Here is a 23,067-nt window from a genome sequence, read left to right as displayed (position 1 = left end):
AGTCCCCTCCCCTCCCCTCATTTTTGACTCCTTTCAATAAGGATTTTTTTAGGGGAAGCCAAATTTATAATTAATCTACTCTCATTTTTATTGATACTCCATCAATGTCCAAATGAAAAAATTACTCCCTCTGTGCACTTTTGCGCTCCTTCTTCATCCAGACTGAGTTACCCAAGATAGTGACATCCTTCTTACAAGTTGATTCATCCAATAAGGAACCGCCAAAAGAAGGAAAGCAGCGCTCAAGTGTAGATGATGAGAAAGAGAGCAAGCATAAATATTTAAAAGATAATTAATGCCTCCAACAGCTAGCTGAGAAACCTTAATGTAGAGGAACAAAGTCAAGTCTGATGGCTTCTCAAAAAATGCTTGTTCACACCTTAACCAAGGTTAAAAATTTTGCTAATTCAAATAATATTTTTTAAATTTTTTATATTTTAATCTCAATTTGACCTATTCTAAATCAAGTTATAAGTTAATCCAAAGATGTACTTATTTAATTAAAAAAAAATAAAAGCTGTATAATCACACCACGGTATATATGAATACCATTCCCCCACCACCACCATTACTAAAAAAATTAAACAACCCTCATTAATCGAATCTATCACTTATTGTATTTTTTTTTCCTATTATGTTTGCTTAGAAATTAGGAGACCAAAAAAAGGGACCAAGATTTGATAAGTCCAGTTCATCGACTAGGGCTGCATCGAAGTTCAATAAAAAGAAAAGGAAGTTCTTCTTCTTCTTCTTTTTGGTGGGGGGTGGGGTGGAGCAGCCAGATCAAGGAAGTTTTACTAACATAGTTTCTACTTAACTTGCTCGAGTTTAATATTTGTATGACGACGTTGCTAACAATAAATAACAAAAGATACTTTTTTCATTTTATATCGAAATGGCATTACTATTTAACTTATTAAAACATACGCATGTTTATTACAAGCGAAGGCTTATCATTCATTTTAGCTGAATTTTATGTTTTAATCAAACTATTATAAACATTTTTTTTTGGAAAAAAAAATATGAACATGTTCTATAAGCGGTGATCAGTGAGGTTGACGTTGGGGCCCGGCATTGGTCGCCGTTACGTGCTGATATTATTCCTGGAATTTGCAGGGAGAAAAAGCAGGGAGCAGTACGCAACCGCTTCGCATCACATATATTATGCGTCCGCATCATCAGGTCAGGAGCAATTTAATCCTTTATTTTAATTTAAAATAATTTATACCGTCCCTTTAAATTAATTTTAAATATTTTAAATTATACTTATTAAAATAAAAAAATTAATATTAAATCTGAACTATTTAGGGTATATATAAAAGGTTAATTTATAAGATTTATAATTTTTTAATATTAAATTAAATTATCTAAATTATATTTGAACTGTTCAAAGTTATTTGAATAATCAAATTATAAAATTATAAAAAATTTATTATTAAATTGAATTATAGATTAAATTTGTGTTGGCCGATTGATAATAAATAGATTTATTAAAATTCTAAAATTTTTATATTTCTGTGTTGGCCAGATTGATAATAAATAGATTTATTAAAATTCTAAAATTTTTATATTTCTTTATATTATAAATATTATATCTCAAAGTTAAAGGGTCAGAATTGCTCCTAGCCTTGATGGAGTACACGGTGAGGAGCAACGAATGCAATTCCCCAATATTATAGGGGGCCCCAGTTTAATGCTCTCAAATTATATATAAAATATTTTATATTAAATAGATCAATAGAAAAATTATTATCTACTTAAAAGCATAACAATATTTAAATTTTGCTCTTAATTATTGTAAATGAAAAATAATTTTTTAAAGTAAATTGATGAATATTTTTTTTCTTTTTTAAAGTAATAATGATATAATGATTCGTTTATTAAAATATATTGATAACCTCTTACATTTAAAAATTAAAAAAATTTAAAAAACTTTTAATATGTAAAGACGGAGGGAGAAGTCAACTGGCACCTAATAATAGAATCATATGCTATTTTTTTTTTTCTTTTAATTTGAGGGGATAGAAATACTAACAGCTTGAAATAATTATAAGTTGATCAAACTTGGGATCTCATTTAGAGTGATTGAGGCATGTGTGGTTTCAATTTTTTTTTAAGAAAAAAACCTGCTTATCTCTATCACTCCTAAAAAACTTGAAATGTTAATTTTTTTTAATTTTTACTCTAACTATAATAAATTACTTGTTGGTACTCCCTCTATTTTATTTGTAAGAGAAAAAATTATATCATATAGTTTAAAAAAATTTAGTTTACTATATTATATTAATTGTGACTGAAAATAAAGATTTGAACTAAAATACCTTTCATTAAATTGTGTTTTTAATTAAAAAACTTCATTAATTTTTAAGATTGCGAATGATGAAATTGTGAAGGGTAATTTAAAAAAATGTAATAAATACTTATTAAAAAATGTGATTTTGCTTATATAAAAAAATTAAAAGTAATAATTTTTCTTATAAATAAAAATGGAGGGAATATATAAACAACATTGACTACTCTATTTTAGCTTATTTTAAGGATAAAGTATTTTTAAGCTTTTATGATATTAAAAATAATAAATTATACTTTTAGTCCTTTAACTTTATGTTGAGTTTCAATTTAGTTCTTTAATTTGTAATAAGAATTAAGAGGAGTATATTAACAAGTGTATATTTTTAGTACTTCAACTTTATATAAGGTTCAAAATGTATACTATAGCTTGTTAAAGATTAAAGGAGTTGTTTACACCCAAATTATGAATTTGGAGGCTTAACTCAATTTAATTATCTTTAAAATAATTAAAAAATTTATGAAACTTTAACCACTAAGTTAATACCATTTGCACTCCACCCATAATGAGTGATCATGATAGAGGAAGTGCTTCATAAATTTAATAAAACTAGCGATCATGGGGCTTAGGCACTAAATTAGGATCATCTATAAATAGAGAAGTCTTTTCTTAACAAGGATCATCAGCACCGATAAATTACCCATCTCAAACTCTGTATCTATTACTTTATTTTAGTTTTTCTTTTATCATGTAGTTTTAATATTTATTTTTTGTTGTAAGATCAACAGAGCCCACCACCTCTTTATTTAATTAGTGTATATCTACTTCTCTACATCTACATTAATTTTTTTATTTTTCATTCTCACATTCGAGTGAACTATAGTAAGGGAGCCTAGTTCCCCGCGTTTGAATAAAAGCTAGGTTCTTTCATCCTTGTGAGACCCCGTATCTCTGGCCTCGCAACATCATGCCTAATTGTTTTTACAAACAATTTTTTGCACACTTGGTGGGACTCATGTGAAAGGAATGCCTAGGACACATAAGGATTAATATGTTGTTAAAAATAATAAACCTGAATCTTACAACTCAGAGAATGTGGCTGCACACGCAGAATGTGAAGTACGAGCTAATGAGAGGCAAAGAGCTTTGTTGTAAACCCTGAAGGATGGCCTAAGGAACATCTTTTCTATGCTGTTTAGATCGTCGTAGGAACAAGCTCTAATTGGCTTACACCTTTAGAGAATAGATAAACTTGAGGGGCAATCTCCCAAAGTGCCATTTGATGAGTACCGCTATAACATTCCTTAAAGAATAAATGGCAGGTCTAATTCAATAGTAAACCTATTTGGCTAAAAGGGCTAGAGCCGTCAGGGCCAAAGTCATCAGGGCTAGCACCATAAGGGTTGGAGCCATTAGGGCTGGAGCCACAAGGGTTAAAATCATCAGAGCTAGCACTATCGGAACCAAAGCTATCAAGGCCAGTACCATAAGGACTGATGTCACAAGGGTCAAAGTTAGAAAAGTGAGCTTTGCAAGAGCCCTTTCCACAAGAGCTCTCTCTCAAAGGGCTCTTTTCACTGAGGTAAAAGTCATAAGTTTGAGCCCTCTAGCAACTAGGTTTTACAAAACTAATTCTTAAAGTCCAAAAAACTTAAAGGGCTAATTCCAAAACTAACTCTTGATATCCTAATCCTTGAGAAACTTTATTCTAAGCTAGACCACATAGTTCTTAATTCTCAATCACAAGAGTATCCTTCAACAAAAGTACCAGATCAACCATCAATCAGAACAAGAATGAGCCGATCCTCTAAGACATATCCATACAAAATTGGCCTATGAAGGCTTCGACCAATTTGTATGCAAGGGGCATTGTTTGCACCTAAATTATAAATTTGAAAGCCCAAGTTCCACTCAATTTAATTAGCTTTAAAATAATTAAAAAAAATATTTATGAAGCCTTAGTTACTAAGTCAAGACCATCCACACTCCACTTATGATAAATGGCTATGATAGAGGAAGTGCTTCTTAAATTCAAGAAAACTGACGATCATGGGGCTTAGGTACCAAGTCAAAATTGTCTATAAATAGAGGAACCCTTTTTAACAAGGATCATCAGCATCAACAAACTACCAGTCTCTAATTCCGTGTCTGCTACTTCATTTTACTTTTCCTTTATCATATCATTTTAATCTTTATTTTTTTATTGTACGGCTGGCATAACCCATCACTGCTTTATTTAATTAATGTATCTCTACTTCTTACATCTACATTAATTTTTTTATTTCTCATTCTCACATTTAGGTAAACTGTGGTAAGGAAACCCGAGTTCTTTACGTTGAATAGAAGTCAGGTTCTTCTTCTTTTTAAGTCCACGTCTTTGGCATGCTTTGCACACTACACCTAATTTTTATTTTTTTACAACCAAGAGTATATATTATCAATGGCTTTCTATCCAATTTGTATGTGTATGTATATTAGATATAATTATAAATGAAAGTTATTTAGCCCCTCAATTTGCGGAAAGCAATCCAATCAACTCTAACGTTTGACCTAGTATACTGGTGTATGAATGGCGTTCTCCAACAATTCTTAGCAAATCTAAGCTTTATTTTTTGCCACAAAAACCTGATCTTTTATTAAAAAAATATTTAAACTATATGGACTTAGAAGTATTAGAATATAAAAGAGTCTCACATTTAAATATTAAAGGGTAAATCATAGGGAGAATTTCAGTTAAGGAATAAGGGAAAAGACTTAATTTCAAGTGGGTCTAAAAACATTTTAAAAATTCAATTTAGTCTGGGGGAGAAAAATTAGAAGAATTTTTATAGTAAAAAAGACTAAAATACCCTTCACATGCAAATTTCATGAGTTGACATGTCAATAATTTATAAAACTGACATTAATTTTTCATCAGTTGTTAAAATTGGTAACTTTTCTTGTTAATTTATGAACATCGGTTGTGTAAATACTAAATACTGATGCTCATAAATTAACATGTAAAGTTAGCAAAAAATAATAGTTAATATTACTGGGTGTCTAACAAATGAATATAATTTACAAGTGATATTGATAAATTAACAAGTATAGTAAAAAAAAAATTAATAACCAGTGATTTGGCTTAACACATGAAAGGTATTTTAGTCTTTCATTGTCAATTTTTTTTTAACTTTTCTCCTTTGGATTAAATTAAAATTTCAAAATGTTTTTGTATCCACTTGAAATTAAATATCTTCCTTAGTCCTTAACTGAAAATTCTCTCTAAATTATAAATATACAAACTTAAAAATTATCTAACTAAATGACTTAAGTTATTTTAATAAATTATATTATTTTTAAATATATTTAATATAAAAAATCTAACAAAAAGTCCTGCACTTGTGCAAAGCCAATGTGGGAAGTTGGATTGTGGAGGCCCACAGTCTCCGTTAATTCAAGTCCTATTTAAAAAAAAGTTCCCGTTGCATGGGTGACATGAATTTATGCAATCATTACTAAAAGGTTTTACTCTAGTGAAATGAACTAATTTTTTATAATATGATAAATTAATATTTAAATTCTCTTTAAAGTAGGTGTTTATATTTTGTATCCTGTTTATATTTAAGTAGAGTTGCACTCAATAATATGATACTTAATCAACAATTGAAAAGTATTTTCAATTATTCAAATCACTCCACCAACGTTCCTGCTCGTCTTCCAGATGAGCTCGGCCAAAACCTGGACGGGTTCAACGTGCGTCCCCATGTCTAAGCATGTGCATGAAGTATTCAAGTCAAGGGAAAGGAAGAAAACTGACTCAAAGGGATCAGTTTTGGTGCTAGTGTCTGAACACCAATACAGATTGGCTGGATTAAAATTGGACCATTCAAATTTAATATAATTTTATTTTTCTATTTCTTAATAAATTATTTTTAATGGATACAAAATTTGAAATAAACATAACTTTATAACTTCGTCTTGTTAAAAATATTTTTTCTATGTACAAATTTTAAATTAAAACCGAAAAAATCATTTTTGAAACACGCAAATCTCATTTCTTCTTTTTGTCGCACAAAGAAATCTCATCCGCTAACTAGAGGCATTATATTTAGCGAAGTGTTGGAAGTGAATGGAGTGAAAGTCCAAAGTGATGTCAGGTTTTCCCCCGCAAATTACGGACCCTAGCGTTTCCTCCTCACATCCTCGGTCTTTCAAATCAACAAGGATCGTGTTATCTTCACTTGAAAAAAAAGAGTAAAATAAAGGATCAACATTCCTATTTCCTAATACATGCCAGCAGCAAATAGCAAGTCCCGTCTTTCATTTTTTGCATAAAACAAACAAAACGTAGTCCATTCAAGCGAATCAGAGACGGCGGTGTTAGATTTTATTGGGAAGCAAACAAAGATATATAATAATTAATTAAAATTGAGAGGGAGTAATGCCGGTGGTATTTGACTTGTTCTTGGTTTGAAATTAACAAAACGTGACAGGTACATTCTAAGCCTACACCATCCAGCTGTGTCTTTGGTTGCGAAGCGGAAGAATCAACACCACATCTTTTTCAATTGCCCTCTCCCCAGAGCAATTTGGTTTGGTGCCCTCTCCATTCACTCGACTAACTTGATAGAAGGAAATTCTCTGCTCAAATTAAAAAATTTCCTACTTCTATACCCTTCCAAAAAGATCAATCCTAATCAATTTAATCTGGGGAAAAAGAAATCAGAGTATCGATTAGCACCCGGCTCATAGAATATCTTGAGAGCAATTATTGAGCAACGAGCAGGTTACCAAAGAGAACTAGAGACTAAATCATCATTTTCATGTCGTGAGTCCCACATTGAGAGGCCATATTGGTAGAATGTAATTTATAAGTCAGCTGGGTATCTTTTTATGAGGCACCTTTTGGAGATGAGTTCTATTTAAATGGCTTGTGGTTGTGACATTGGTGCTCTCGTTGAGAGTTGCTGTTCATGGAAAGGGCTATCCAAACCGAAGGTTGAATAAAGCGTCGTGGAGTGTAAGCCGTTGCAGATGTCAGCTCTTAAGGGGTGGGCTATGTCATGAGTCTTACATCGGGAGATTACATTGGTGGGAGCTAGTTTATAAGTTAGCTGGACACCCTTCCCTTACGAGGTGCATTTTATACTCTTATTGAGTTTTGAACTCACTCCCAAAAAACGTCTTGGAAGGGTACTCATGACACCTTATCACAAGAATCAACTATGCGATCTCTACCCTCAAGCAACATCTCAGATGGCTGTTATCTGCTATGCACATGATTGCTTGTGCCGTGCCATCAAGTGGATCTGGAACCTCGCTCGCTCGCGGAAAGCAATCGTCTATTTCCTACGGCGAAAATTCCAGTTGCCTGCATGTCAAAATTACTTTTCCACTTATTGTTCGTTTAACTTTTATATTTTCTTTTACCGTTGTTTATTAATATAATTGTCTTTTAACGAAAAAAAGCGAAAAACTTGTTTTTGTGGTTCAAACTAACTAGAATCAACAGATGGATGAGCTCTATGACTCATCTTACACAACGCCCCAGGCGGCTGCATTTTAATTTGTTCAACGCCCTTCTACACACGGCTCCTACAAATATCAATTTACCTATCGATGAGAAAATCTTCACTGTTTTGATCCCCAGACGTTATATGAGCAATTTATATATATATATATATATATATATAGTTGTTAATTATAATTTAATTAACAAAAATGGATTTTTTAAAATAGCTATATGTATTCCGTCGACTATGTTAAACCACGCATAACCCTTTTAAAAGGCTGGTAATCAATGTGAAAACGTGATTTAAGGAAAAAAAAAAATCGTTGACGATGAGAAAGCTGGTGCAGATTCCAGGACAGATGTAAATTCATTCATTTTTTCTTTCATTTATATGATAGGTTTGAAACGGTTAGCTGGTAAGAATGGGAGAGATTTCGTGACCATCCCCAATTGATTTTCTGTTAATTATATTTTCTAATTAACGTATGAACATAAGAATAAACCTGTCTTCTCATTCGATTTTTTTCTCCCACAGATCAAAATTCTTGGCATGTTATTTTACTCACCATAATCTCAATTTCTATCCCTGGTTGCTCCAACGAAGGGTTTTAGCATGTTATTAATTTGACAGCTGACGAAAGAATAAGAAACAGAACTAAACGCACCTTTGCCTACCGCTTTCCACAAATCATCAATGAAGCAAGGCAAAACAATTGTACTGTATCTTTTTTTTCCCCCCAATAAAATATTAAAGCAAAGCCATATAAAATATAATAAACAGTACCTGCTTATCTCTAAAATAATAATCACCTACGCTCTAGAAGAGGGTTTGTTAAACACTAAAGTATTGACTGTCAATATAGCACGAGCAACTCTAACAGTCCAATTGGTGCATTTATTATTCTTTCGATAAACACTTATCCAAAATAACATAACTTTTTCCGTCTTTATAACATGGAAACCTTGCTCGCAGGTCTTAGGCACAGCAAGATAGCAAATTCGGAGCCTTTTCCTTCCGCTGCTAAAGTAAATTCAATGTCCCTCAAGTCCAGTAGACGCCTGAAAAAACCTCAACGTTAAAATATGCCACCACTATTAATATACTCTCACCGTTAAAAAATATAAAATATTTTTAATTAAATTTTACTCTCAATAAAGTAGTTACTTACTTTTAAAGTAATCCTATCTTTCTATATTTACAATATAAAGCCATTTATCAATAAAGATACTTATGAAAAAAGACAATAATTATATTCTAAAAGATTAAAATTTCTTACATTTTGAACATCTAACTATTTAAAAAATACCTCACATTTTTTAACGAAGAGAGTATGTATTATTTGAATTTCTTTTATTAAGTTAACACTCCTCCTATTCTTATTATAAGGCACCTTTTAAAAGAGTTTTTTAATCTTTAATATAAAGTACATGTAGGTTATTAATAATCATTTTTCAATTTCAAATTTTTTATAAATTTAATTTTATGACTCATTGTATATTATATATCTTTCTCTTTCTATTTTTAATAGGAGTAAAATTAAAATTTATTCACTTTAAAACATAATTAATAAGTTGACAGTGTCATTCCTTAATTGCAATGGATTAGTTAAAAATGCTTTATAATAAGAATCGGAACATACTAACGTACAAATAATTTTTTAAAAAAACAAATCCTGTATAAACTATGGTTATATATGTATATAGTATTTCACTTTTTTAATTCTTGAAAACTGCAATTTAATGAAGTGAAATATGGTCCATAACTAAACAAGTAGACGAGGGCATGAATTAGAAACACGAGGCCACTCCTTGAATATTGACGGCAGTAAATTAAATGCAGAAATGTCTATTTTTTATTTTTATAAAAAAGAAACGTTATTGGGAAAATGGAGGGAAATGAACGGAGAAAAAATGGAGAGACGCCAGCTCCGAATATTCAATGCTCAATGCGTACACGGAAGTGCAATGAGCATGAATGATGGCCACGTGTACCCACACCCAGTCCAAGGTTTCAAGCCTCGGCGCCTATATATACCCTCCTCCCTCCTCATTCTCATAAAAACTCGCTCCTTCGCACACACCATGAATACCCAACTTGTTCTTTCCCTTGTTCTGGCCTTCTTCTTCTTCGCCGGTATTGGTATGTTCACCATCATTCAATTTCTTCACGCTCTTTATATATACTCATCGGTCTCAGAATATTAAATGTTATATATACGTATATATAATTTCATGCAGGGGCTCAAGCTGCCACAATCACTTTTACCAACAAGTGCCAATACACAGTATGGCCGGGAACTCTAACAGGTGACCAGAAGCCTCAGCTGTCCAAGACCGGGTTTGAGTTGAAAAGCGGAGCGTCCACCACCGTGGGCGTTCCATCTCCATGGTCGGGTCGCTTCTGGGCTCGAACTGGATGTACTAATAACGCTGGCAAGTTCACTTGCGCAACCGCAGACTGTGGCTCCGGCCAAGTAGCATGCAACGGCGCTGGTGCGGTCCCGCCTGCAACCCTAGCCGAGCTCACCGTGGCGGCAAACGGAGGACAGGATTTCTACGACGTGAGCAATGTGGACGGGTTCAACGTCCCCATGTCCATAGCTCCACGAGGCGGTAAGGGCGACTGCAAGCCATCGAGCTGTCCGGCGAACATCAACGCGGCGTGCCCAGCGGAACTGCAAGTGAAAGGCTCGGGCGGGAAGGTGATCGCCTGTAAGAGTGCTTGCTTGGCTTTCAACAAGCCTGAGTACTGTTGCACAGGAAGCTTCGCCGGCGGACCGGACAAATGCCCGCCCACCAAGTACTCAGAGTTTTTCGAGAAGCAATGCCCTGGTGCTTACAGCTACGCTTATGATGACAAGAGCAGCACCTTCACTTGTTTTGGCGGCCCTAACTATGTCATAACATTCTGTCCTTGAACTTCATCACCTCCGCAGCTCCGCTCCGTAAAGAAGATGGACTCTCTTATATATTATTAGTTATCTAGACAACAAGGAATAATATGGCCAGCACTTGATTAAATAATTAAGTTTCGTTTGGTTATTAAAATAAAATGATTGAAAAAATCAAAATAAAAATGAATTAATTTTTTTATGTAATAAAACTCATTAATATATATTATAAAATTAAAAATCATTATATCCTGTTAAAATTTTATGAATCACAATTCTCAAACTCATAAATTAAATTACATCTTCCCTTATAAATGTGATTACTTATTTTCTTTAATCATGTTATTTTTTTATTTTTTATAATCTATTATATATATATTTTTTTAGGAAACAAACGAGAACTTACATCTCGTGAGAGGAATAAATGGCCTCCTACTCATGGCGTTGAATGCACTGTATTATTGAGACACCTTTCTGTATATATCTGCAGAAGGATACAAGGATATACATATCCGTGTGAGTGTGTGTGTTATATACACAATTTTCGTTCCATTTTCTGAATGCCTTTAAAAATTAAATTATTTATGTGCATATACGTGCCTGTGTACACCAGTACTTGCTAGTTGCCACTGAACAAACACATGGGCGGTGGCTAGGGCTCACGAGTGAGGGCTGCAAAATCTTAAAGCTTAAGAGGTAGAGGTGAAAATAATAAAACTCGAACATAAATAATTTAAAATTTTAAGAGTATAAATGCATGATACTAAAAATTTATACATTGAATTTAAAAAGATTTTCAAAGTGAGGAGTGCATTTGTCCCCTCATTCCAACGTGATTACGCCATTATTTTTGGATCTATTTGTGGTACGTCACTATTTTTGGATCTATCTTTAGTACTCATCACCCTTCATCAATGTGATATAACCTAGACCTTCTAGATTTTTAATTTGGATAGTTCAGATTTAAAGAATTAATTTAATATTTTTATTTTATTTAAATTTTTAAAATTTAATTATGTATAAAAAAATTTAAAAAAATTTTTAAAATTTAATAATGTAGCTCAAAATTACCTAAAAAAATATATTTTTATTATAAGGTATTTTATAGCTAATCTAATCTATATTTAATTTGAAGGGTCCAATTAATATTAATTTTTTTTATTTTTTATATATTAACTATCCAAATGTATTTTGCATGCTCCAGGTTTAAAATTTGTAAATTATAGTTTTTTTTAAAATATTTTTTAAAAAGTTCTAGTTAAAAGATTACATATTTTATTTTTCAATATTATATTTATCAAAATAAAAAATAAAAACATTAAATCTAGACCTTACAGATAACAATTTAATATTGAATCTAGATTGTCCAGATTATATGTAAATAGTCAATTTATAAAAATTATAATATTAAATTAAACCACCCAAATTAAATAAGTACTGTCCAAATTGATAATAAACTATTTATCCAAAAATTTATAACTTTTTATTTTAATAAATAAAATTTAAATTTAAAAAATTCTGGGCCGTCCATGAGCTTGATGAGCACTGAAGATAGATCCACTATTTTAGGGATGCAGATCACGTGCAGTGTGTTTTAGATTAGTCAAAAAACTGTCTTTGCATACCAGGTGACTCATGAATGCACTAAGGAAGGATCCACTATCATCTCGCAAAATACTGCCACACGCTGCCTTCATCTCAACGGTCGAAAAGGCCCCATCAACGTTCACTTTCATCCATCCCTGTAAAGGCGGCTTCCATCCTTCCTTGTTCCACTGCAGCTCGCCCTCCTTTACTTGATTTTTCGTTAACTTGCATCTGGCTGCCATGCTAGTATCCACCATAATCCTTGCATGAGAGATGATATCTGAAAGTCGCATTTATTTATGTTCAAAGACAAATAGGTTTCTCCGTTTATTTATTTTAAAATAAAACAACATATTAAATAGAGATAGAGATAAATATAAAAAAAATAATATTAATTTAAAAATAAGTAGTTATATTATTAGAGGTAAGATTTAATTAAAAATGATTATATATTTAGGTACTTTTTTTAATATACTTTTGATTGGGCTTAATTATGTTTTGGAAGTGAGCCCCAAAATATTTACGGCCTATAATTACGGTTTAAAGAAGCCGACTGAGAGATTTCCCATCAAAGTTTGGGTATTATGTATTTTTGGGCCATATATAACTAAATATTACTTTAATTCTTAGTAATAATAGTTTCATATCCGAATCTTTATACCATGAGCTGTCACCAAAATTTCATGTAATTTTTGTTTGCTAATATGAATTTCACGTAATTAATCGATTATTTTTAATGACCGGTCTAATTTTTAATGCCTTGCCAAAAACTGCTGCACATGATCCGAATCCCTATATATTTTTAGGAAGTTAATGAAATAAAAGGATATTGAAAATCAGATTTTAATTTTGAAGTGTTTGATATCATAAGTGCCATAATTAATATTCCCTCTATTTTAAACAAGACATTCTTAAATAAAATCACATATAACAATAGTTTCATTAAATATATTGAATGGATAAAAAGCATGCTGAACTACACGGGAAAGGAAGTGCTTTTAAATGGATCTCTTGCGGTTGCGAGTTTAGCTGTGATGCAATGATGCATGAGCTGTAAATAATAATGGAAATTAACAATAAAAGCATTATTTATTTTGGGTTCAGCAATGGTATTCGGATTCGAATTTGATTGAAGTGGTCTTTATATACTCTATAACATTGGATATTACAAGTACGCTGCTGAAAAAAATATTACCGTTCTTTGTAATTTAATTTCTTCCGTTCCAGCCTCACCAGAAGCAACCAATGATTCCCCCACCACTAGTTTTATTGTTTGATCAAAATATCTTTAATTTAATTTTCTGGTTAAGATGTGTTTTTTAAACTCGAAGAAGGTTATTACAGTGAACAACATTTTTCACCAGAAATTAGAGTTAACAAATTTGAACACGTAAAGAATTAACACGTTCCCTTTCAAAGATTATATATATATATATATATATATTTAAAAATAAGATAACGTATATGTATAATTCTAAAAAATAAAAAAAAATACTAAATCATATATATTTATATATACATAATAGAAATAAAATTCATATAAATAACATATTAAATGCCTTCAGGTGTTGGAATTTACAGTAAGTGGATCAATTAAATCAGTTACGGAGAGTGGATCCATTTTAACTAGGAAGCCCGAAGTCCGAATACACAAAACTGCCGACAGTACAGCGTGTTGAACAAGGCACTGTGTGATGTGGAGCTGCATGTCCCGGCCTTAATCACTCTCTTGATCATAAGTTAAGTTAGTTGAACCCTCAAAGTTTAGGTAAAAAAATTAGAATGCTTAGAATATATGAGAAAGTAGAGAGTTTAGATGAGAAAATTTAAGAGTTGTGTTATTTTGCTCTATGATTACAAGTAAGGAGTGAGGAGAATATTTATAAATCTCTTCCATTTTTTAAAAAGTTTTCACTTCTGTAGTGGACCATAAAAATTAATATAATCCAATGGTCTACAATGATTCTCTAAAATATATGATGATAATATCTAACCAATTATTCTATAATATAAAAGATAGACATGTCTCTAAAATAATTTAAATATTTTTTATGTTTTTCATACTATTCTAAAAATATTTGAGTTTTTTTGGAGTGTACCGGCATGTTCCTAAAGATTTTGGTGCTTTTTTGGTTGTTTTGAACCATTCCAATTTCATCTGAATCATTCCCCGAGCTTCTAGAATATCCTAAGCACATGAATTTTTCTATCATTGTCACATGGGGGTCCAAAACCTGCTTCCTCGGTAACGTCGCCAAGGCTTCAAGAGCCAATCAATACATATTCTAGAAACTGGATCAAGTTCCGAGTTACTTTGAATGACCCATGTCCCCGATAATCTTTTTTTTTTTTTTGCCTGAATTGGTAATCTTATAATCATCATTAACTTACCATTCATAAAGATAAAATATTAAGATTTTGAACACTCGTGCTTCGTGTGAATAGTAATGTCAAGTTCGTGGTTCAGTAGTCAAGCCGCGGCGAAATCAATATTAAATAAATCAATATATTTAAAATAAAAAAAAATTATCTATGACAATAAAAAATAAATATTTAAATCTAAAAAATAATATACAATAAAAAGGAGAGGCAATATCCATCAATACTTCGTCTTTTAATGTATATGCTTATTTCATAAATTAAAATCTATAATTTTAGAATACATAAATGTATGTATGTATTGCATGTTTCTTATATATTTAGCATTTACGCAGTTTTTCTTTCTTCCCAATTCTTATTAAATATAGATACACATAAATTGCAGTTAGTAAGCATTAATTAAAAGTTCAATTGATTCAACCACAAGTTTAAAAATTGGTTCATGACCGATTATCGAGCCCTTTGCTCTTTTTTTTTTTTTTTGCTATTTTCCGTACTATACATTTAATCGGTTTCTGATTCAACCAACGAATGGGATGATCCTGTCCAGTCTTTCGAAACAACGGCGAACAGTCTACGTCATACATGTACGATTTATCAAATCCAGGCACATACTGTAAACAGTTATTCTCTCAACTTAGTAGCACTGTAAGACATTTTTTTATAATGTCATGTCAAAAAATATAGAATCTTTTAAATCTTTTTAAATGTACTTTCCTCAATCATATTATAAATTATATTATAAAAAACTCATTTAATTTTATTTACAAATTATAATATAATTTTTTAAATAATATTTAAAAAATATTTTTAAAATTATTTTTATGAAAAAAAAGTAATATAAAATTAATTTTTATATTATTATATAAAACGTATTTAAAATTTTACACATATTTATTCTTTTTATTTTTTTTACATTGGTGTTGATAAAATTGATGAAAATAATTTATAAAGAGAATCAAATAAGTACTTATTAATGTTTTTTAATTAAAATATCTTATCATATAATGATAAACATAGAAAGAGTGTATAATTTTAAATACAATTAATTAATTAATTAATTGAAAAATGTAATTCAATTAAAAGTATTTATTTTATCTCATTTTATAAGATATTTTTAGATAAAATTTAAAATTACATATACCTAATAAAATTTATTAAACACACATTATAACTTTATTTTTTAAAATAAAAATAAAAATTTCTAAAAATTCCTATAATTTAATATTTTATTTATCAAAGAATGTTAAAGAGATAATATAATGGAAAGGATAATATAAAAAATTATTTATAAAATTTTTTATCAAGACATCTTATGTTTTAAAACACTAAATTTTTCTAAAAATATCTTATAATTTAAAATAAAAATAATTTTTGAAAATACAAAGTGGAGGGAGTATTTGATATCGTGCTAGAGATCCACATTTTAGTGATTTTCAATGTAAAATAAAAAAAAATTATACCTAACAATTACTCATCTATATATATATATATATATATAAATTATTTTTGACATGTTTTATTGTTAAAATAAAAACTTAAACAAGTTCATAACTTGCCGAAGTTAAATATGCATGATTCAATGACATATTTTTTTATCAATATTTAAATATAAAAAGAAAAAATTAACAAAATATTAATAATATAATTTACAAATATGATTTAAAAAAATATTCCCATTTTTCCTTTGTTTTGTAAATAGCATCTGAGTATAATATGTTAGAATGTTTATTTATAAATTTACATTAATTAATAAGCCAAAATAAATTAGTCTTGATGATCTTGTGTGAACTGTGATAGGTGGACCATACAAGTGAACCTATTGGGCAAAGACTCAACCTATAACCCACTAACCATCAGTTATTTTCTATCTCTTAATTGCCCGATTTAGAGATAATAAAATATAATTAATTAATTAATTATTTAATAAAGTGGTTACTGATTTGATTCTTATAAGTCGATCAGTCGATAATCATTAAACACACGATACTTTTACTTTCTCCATTATCTCGCACTCTTTGAAAATTACGGGGGTTTAGTGGGTTGTACATCTCTGTCTATACTTGAAATAATCAAGATATCTCAATTGATAATGATTTTTTCAGATATGTACACATTAATTTATTTAATATTATTTATTTATATGATTGAGATATAATTTAACATAGTAATGATATTATACAGAAAGAAATGATGTAATTTTTGTTACTCTTTCAATCATTCCCTTTTCGCTTAAGCCCCTTTTCTGTGCTTCGGCTTAAGCTTTATCAACATTTCATGTATGTGCCTAGTATTTATTGGAGAGAGGACTACAATGAAAGCCATGCATGAAGAAAAACCTTAAATAGGCTCATAACTCGCTCATGTAAAACACACATGATTTAATAATACATTTTATCTCACTAATATAAAAATAAAAAATTGAAAAAATTAATAATATAATTTATAAATAAGATTAAAAAAAAACATATAACTTTAAATCCTTCTACTTTATTTAAGTTTTGCTATATATTTTTGTGTTTTTTTTGTTCTAAGTTCCTAAATTTTTTTTTTGTATTCTAAGTTCTTCCATGAGTGATGTTAGGGGACGTAGAACACAAAAAAAAAAAAATAGAGACCTAAAATATTTAAAAAAAATGCCAAAATTTATAATGAAATTTGAACAAAATACAGAGATCTAAAGTTATAATTACTCTTAAAAAATCTTCCTTTTTTTTGTTTTATAAATAGCACCCGAGTATTGTAATGATCTTCTAGATAGAGAAATGATGTAATTTTTGTTGCTGGCCATTATTCAATCGTTCCTTTTTCACTTAAACCCGTTTTTGGTGCTTCAGCTTAAGCTTTGTCAACATTTCATGTCTGTGCATGATATTGATTGCAATCCTATGCAAAGTTTTAAAAATTGAATTGGTTATTGAATCAGAGAAGACACTAATTCACATGTTAATGGTTTATCTGTGATCAAATTGTGATCAAACTAGTTATAACTAATTTAATATTCTTAAATAATAATAATACATATAAAATTAGGAAAAAGTAATATAGAATTATAAAAATAACATTTAAAATTAAAATTATTTATCTAAGATCAAAGGAAATTTATAAGTTATTTAATATAACTTATCTTTTAATTTGTTTAAAAAATGAAAGTACGTATTTAGGATGATTCATCCTATTCATTTCGCAATGTGAAAGGCATTTAATGACATTAAGTTGAATTTCTTTTCTATTAAAAAAAAAAGCTTCTACATTAACCCGAAAATCCATTAATTTTCCCCTTCTCAATTGCATTTCCGCTTAGTTGGTTAAAAAAAAAAAATTGCGCTTCCGCTTCCCGCTTCCCCTATCTCGCATTCTTTAATTTTAAATTTAATATAATTAAAAAATAAGGCAGCATGTGCTACAAGGACATCATTATTTCACATCTTTTTCTATCCTCATTATAAAATATTTTAAATCATTTTACGTATTTCAAGAAAATATGTTAAACCCTAAATACAATTTTTTCTCCCATAGGAGCCCCAGATAAAATTCTCCCTATTTTTATTGTAAATATGATGGATCAATTTCTGCATAAGCACACCTGATGATAATTTGTTATAAAATAACTTTTCTTCTTAGCTTTTTCTTTGCATCTCCTTCGATCCCCTGCTTTTTATCTTTTTCTTTTTTTAAGCTTCCCTTCCTTTATGTTTTCAGATTTAATACTTGAATTGGTCAATATGCATACCATTCATTCACTTTTCACGATTTCTATAGTTCGTTAATCAATTAACCAGTTCTTGACCAATCTAATTCCTTCCCCGTTTTTCTACCTCAACTGGACCGAACCAATGATTAATTCCCAGTTCAATCGGTTAAACCCACCAATTCAGTCCAATTTTTAAAATCTTAACCTCTTATGTAAGCAGCTCTATAGAGTAATCCTTTTAAAGTGTGTTTAATTTAAGGGTATTGGAAGCCAGTAGGGAGGGAAAATGCTCTCCACCCCTCATTTGGTTAAAAAAATTTGGAGGAGAGGAGAGCCAAAATTCCCCCCCCCCCCACAAAAAAAAAAAACCTTGCGTAGCTAAAATTTATGAATAGCTTGCCCTCAACATTTTACTAAAAACGTTCCCTTTCAATCATGCTTTCTCACAAACGTCGTCTCCATTGGCTCACTGGCAAATTTTTTTTTTTTTTTAAAAGGCTTACACTCTCGGGTTTGCCTTCATGGCCATGGAAAATCCGTTCAAACCAAAGCCTCCCTTTACCATCGACACTTTGCTTTTAGAACCGTCGAAGTGCTCCCAGCCTCTCACCATATTTTGCTTCCACTGTTTAGTTTTATTTGCTTTTTTTTTTTTTTCAATCAAAAGGCCAAAGGAAAGGAGAATATTTACAGAAAAACAAACAGAAAACTAAAATTAAATAAAAGCAATAACAGTTCCTAATCAATATCGATATATAACAATAATTAGTATAAAAATTATAATAATTTAAAAAAAATAATATAACACATCATTTAATTATAATTTAATATATGAGCATGCGGTCATCCTCTTTTCTAAAACTCAATAGCGCACACCACTACAAGAAGACAGAACAAGATACAATCAAAATACAAACGGAGAAAAATATAGTAGCACAACAATTTATTTCAAATAAATGTTTTTAGAAATAAAGACTTGTGATGCAAGGTATAATGATAATAGCAAAAGAGTATACAACCCAAATATAATCATAAATTAAATTAAAACAAACCTGATCACCTACATGGGGCTCACGCCCAGCACGAAATACAAGGTTGGACTTGCTTCGCAAAACTAATCAAGATATATGTGTGTGTGTGTGTGTGTGTGATTACAATTGGGGGGAAAAAATATTACACCTCTGGACTGTGGTATAACATCAAATGACATTATAATACTCATGAATTTTTGTAAAAAATTTCTTTAAAAATTCAAAAAGAATATAAGAGTTACCTCCTCAATCGATAAATAATAAAAATAAACAAGTCGATATCTTGCTTGTTGTTTGGAGCAATTGTTGAAAACAACAAAACCATTATTCAAACAAAGGGGTTGAACATTCCTAATAATTGGTATAAAAATAATTAAATGATGTTTCATAATAAGGCTCAGCATTAAAATGATTACAATATGCATAAACATATATATCCCAAATCACGTTTACTTTGTCAAGATGATAGGATAATACCTCAATAATTTAAATTATCTAAAGCACTCCAAATACACAGACATGAACATGGATAAATGTTTGCTGATACAATACTCGCAATATATAAAATGCAGAAATAATATTATCAACAAGTGTGGGAAACATATTTTCGAACTCATTATACTTTGAAATAGAAATCCTAGGATCAACTTATCTAAAAATTTAGAATAATAATTTCTTTTGAAAAATTAAAAGTAAGAAGAAAACACACTCTTTCTTGAAAACAAGTTCTTTTAAAGGAACCCACAAAGCACAAGATATTAATTATAGGTACACAATCCATGTGGGTAAGTCACCAATTAAATGTGATCTTAGACCACGAGCAACAAGTGTGATTTGTACGCCACAAGTAACAGGCTTGGGTCATAGGCCACAAATGATAGATGTGACACATAGGCCGCAAAAAAATAGATGGTGACACACAATCAACAAGGATAAGTAACAAATCTGAAATAGCCTGAAGCTACAAAAACAGGCATGGGCATTAGGTTCATGAAAAACATGCGCGTTGTGCTTGGTTCATCCATAAGTGTTCATAGGTATATTAGAGATCAACCCTTCAATATATGAAAATTTTTATTACAAAAGAATCTAAACAACATTCATAAGCCAATTTTCAAACTTTCTCGTGGACTCATATTTGCTAGTAAAAATTTCTTTCAGTAATAAAAACATTCTAATTATTATAAAAATAGTTGCAAACATCTCAATTTCAAATATTCACCAAATACTTGCTAAATCTCACTTTCAAATCTGTATCCAAATACTTGCTAAAGGCTCTTTTAGAACAACAAAGCCCTTTAAGCAATGGTGAATATAAGTCATACCATGATGATATAACTAAACAGCACTTATAATTATATATCAATCAAAGCAAATCCTCCTTTATGTATAAATATTCCACTAACTCATTTTAACATCTCATTTTAACATTCAATTTGTCAAGCTCAACCCAAGACAAATGTATGCAGCAAGATAAACCAAGGTTTTTAGCATGGAAATCCATGATATATGACTACTTAAGATGCTTTAACCAAAGAGAGGTGTGCCACAACAAATCTTACACATTTTTATGAAACTTGAAAATGTTATTAATTTTAGAGGCATAAATCAACACCAGTATTTTAAGACAACCGGGACAAATTTCTCATGGAAAAACAATGCTAAATAGTCATGCCTTTGAATTTATTCCAATTATAATCATCACTATAAAGACCAGTGGCAAAATAACCACTATCACCCCTAGAAATATAGTCTATCCAGCAAGGAAAAGCAAGTAGGAAGACCAACAAAAACATAATTATTACAATTACAAATTTTCATGACAGCAAGTACTTCAATTCAAAAATAATTGTACAGTATGCTTCCTAATAGACTGGAATTTCACACAGTACCACAATATGAATTGACATTCAGACATGCTAGGAGCTAAGAGAATAACTAGGAAACAACACAATCATATTACAACATCATTCGATATTCCCAATGTCTTTTCAGTACATAATTGAACCAAAGAAATTGAAGAGAATGAATAGCTGACCATATCTAAATAACATAACCTTTTACCGAGAGTTTAATGAAACTTTAGGAACATATTCAACGCTTATATAGCAATACAGAGATTAAATAATACTCAATATTCAACACTTATATACCAATACAGAGATTAAATAACACTCAATGTCTCAATATCACCCATTAATTATCGGTCTTCAATCAAAACAGTCAGTAATAACAAGATTTTCCTTAAAAGCCCTATTTCTCATGTGTCCCTCATACTGATGTTGAGGGTACTTAATTCCTATAATCCTTTGAAGGAGTTATTAATTATCTGCAATGATAATGACAGTAATTAGGACTTTTCTAGTTAATTATCTCTGAAAAAATATGATATTGTCTTGGCCCATACTTTCATTGCATTAATATTAGAACAATCATATTTGAGACTCTCTTACCGCTCCTCCTTTTAAAGCTACAAGCCTGATTCACTAGGCTAGATTGAGGATGGAATGTGATTATGTGAGGCTTAGAAGCTAGCATGGCTTATAACTCTTCTCAAAGACTCATTCATATAATATGCTAGCCAGTCACATAGATTAATGCTGATGAGAGCCTCTAGTTGCATCCACAGCCAGCAAAGGTTAAAATTCATGGACCTATCTGACATCAGAAAGCTCAATTTTATATTCTTTAATAAAAGGTAAAAAGCTTTGAGATTTTGTGCTGGATGCTTCAACTGAGCATCTATATATATTTGGTGTGAATTCTTACATTAGAGCAGCAAGGTGATTCCAAACAAGAAGATGTAATGTTTTAAGTAGGATTCCCATATATTCTTATTCTAAAAAGATTTGAATTGTACAAAAGCTTTTAATTTCTGCTCCGTCTTCTATAATTTTATATTATTCATTTCTTTAAACAACTTCTTAAAATCTCCCAGGTTTCAAACAAATGAATTAATTAGCTTCCTTTCTAATCTAATCATTAGCACAATAATCACACTCAAATGCTCAATCCAATATATATTGCCTTCCTCACACATTTCATCAAACATATTGTGTGCATAAAAATACTAAACCAAAACATAAGCATCTCAATTCAAAAACTACCAACAATACTTTTCCACATCAACACAATCTCTTAAAGATTCCATAAGCAATTTCTTAACAAGGTTTTTATTAAAATAAAAGAAAAACAGAACCGTAACCTCTTCTTCTCTATCCTATCACAACTAGTGAATTATAATGATATGCCTAGACCAAAGTAAGTTTCTTAATCTAATAATTTTCATATAGTCACACTCTAGCTCCCTTATTGTCTCTCAACCAACAGCAACCCCAAGGGAAATAAAAGAAATGGGGCACACCTTATAGGGAACAGGCGAGGAAGAAACACGAGAGCTACATGCCGAAGCTAAACTTCTCCTTGCGTGCGCGGGCTCCCTCTGTCCAGCCACCGAATTTTTCGATTCCCCTCTAGAAGAATGAGGCAACTAGAGAAACTTTTCTTTGAGCAAAGTCAAATATACCCCCAACTGAAATATGTAAATAATTAAGTGTGCCAGTGTGCAAAATATATAGTTTAGAGTGTTGGTAAAAAAAAAAAAAAGATAGTTTAGAGTAAAATACTCTAACATGTATAACCCTCCCTTAATATAAATAAATAAATAAATAATATAAATATTCTTTTAATTTTTAATATTTCAT

General features: G+C 30.4%; 1 protein-coding gene and 1 long non-coding RNA gene across 2 annotated transcripts; one reads left to right on the top strand and one right to left on the bottom strand.

Moving 5' to 3' along the window:
- The first annotated feature begins 9,844 nt into the window (after positions 1-9,844).
- On the top strand, positions 9,845-10,884 carry LOC129306456 (thaumatin-like protein 1b). The gene is made up of 2 exons (XM_054947070.1): positions 9,845-9,921; positions 10,020-10,884. The coding sequence occupies exons 1-2, from the start codon at positions 9,864-9,866 to the stop codon at positions 10,697-10,699; spliced, it is 738 nt and encodes a 245-aa protein (XP_054803045.1). The 5' UTR covers positions 9,845-9,863; the 3' UTR covers positions 10,700-10,884.
- Positions 10,885-19,254: 8,370 nt separating this feature from the next.
- On the bottom strand, positions 19,255-22,843 carry LOC129306993 (uncharacterized). The gene is made up of 2 exons (XR_008592282.1): positions 22,728-22,843; positions 19,255-21,692 (listed from the first exon to the last, which is right to left on the bottom strand). It is a non-coding gene; the product is annotated as an uncharacterized LOC129306993 (long non-coding RNA).
- Positions 22,844-23,067: the final 224 nt, after the last annotated feature.

Source organism: Prosopis cineraria, unplaced genomic scaffold, assembly GCF_029017545.1.
Source record: "Prosopis cineraria cultivar Desert tree isolate PC_DT_omini unplaced genomic scaffold, ASM2901754v1 PC3, whole genome shotgun sequence".
Taxonomy (NCBI): Eukaryota; Viridiplantae; Streptophyta; class Magnoliopsida; order Fabales; family Fabaceae; genus Prosopis; species Prosopis cineraria.
The sequence above is the reverse complement of the archived record's forward strand: the minus strand, read 5'-3'. Positions and strand labels throughout refer to the sequence as shown.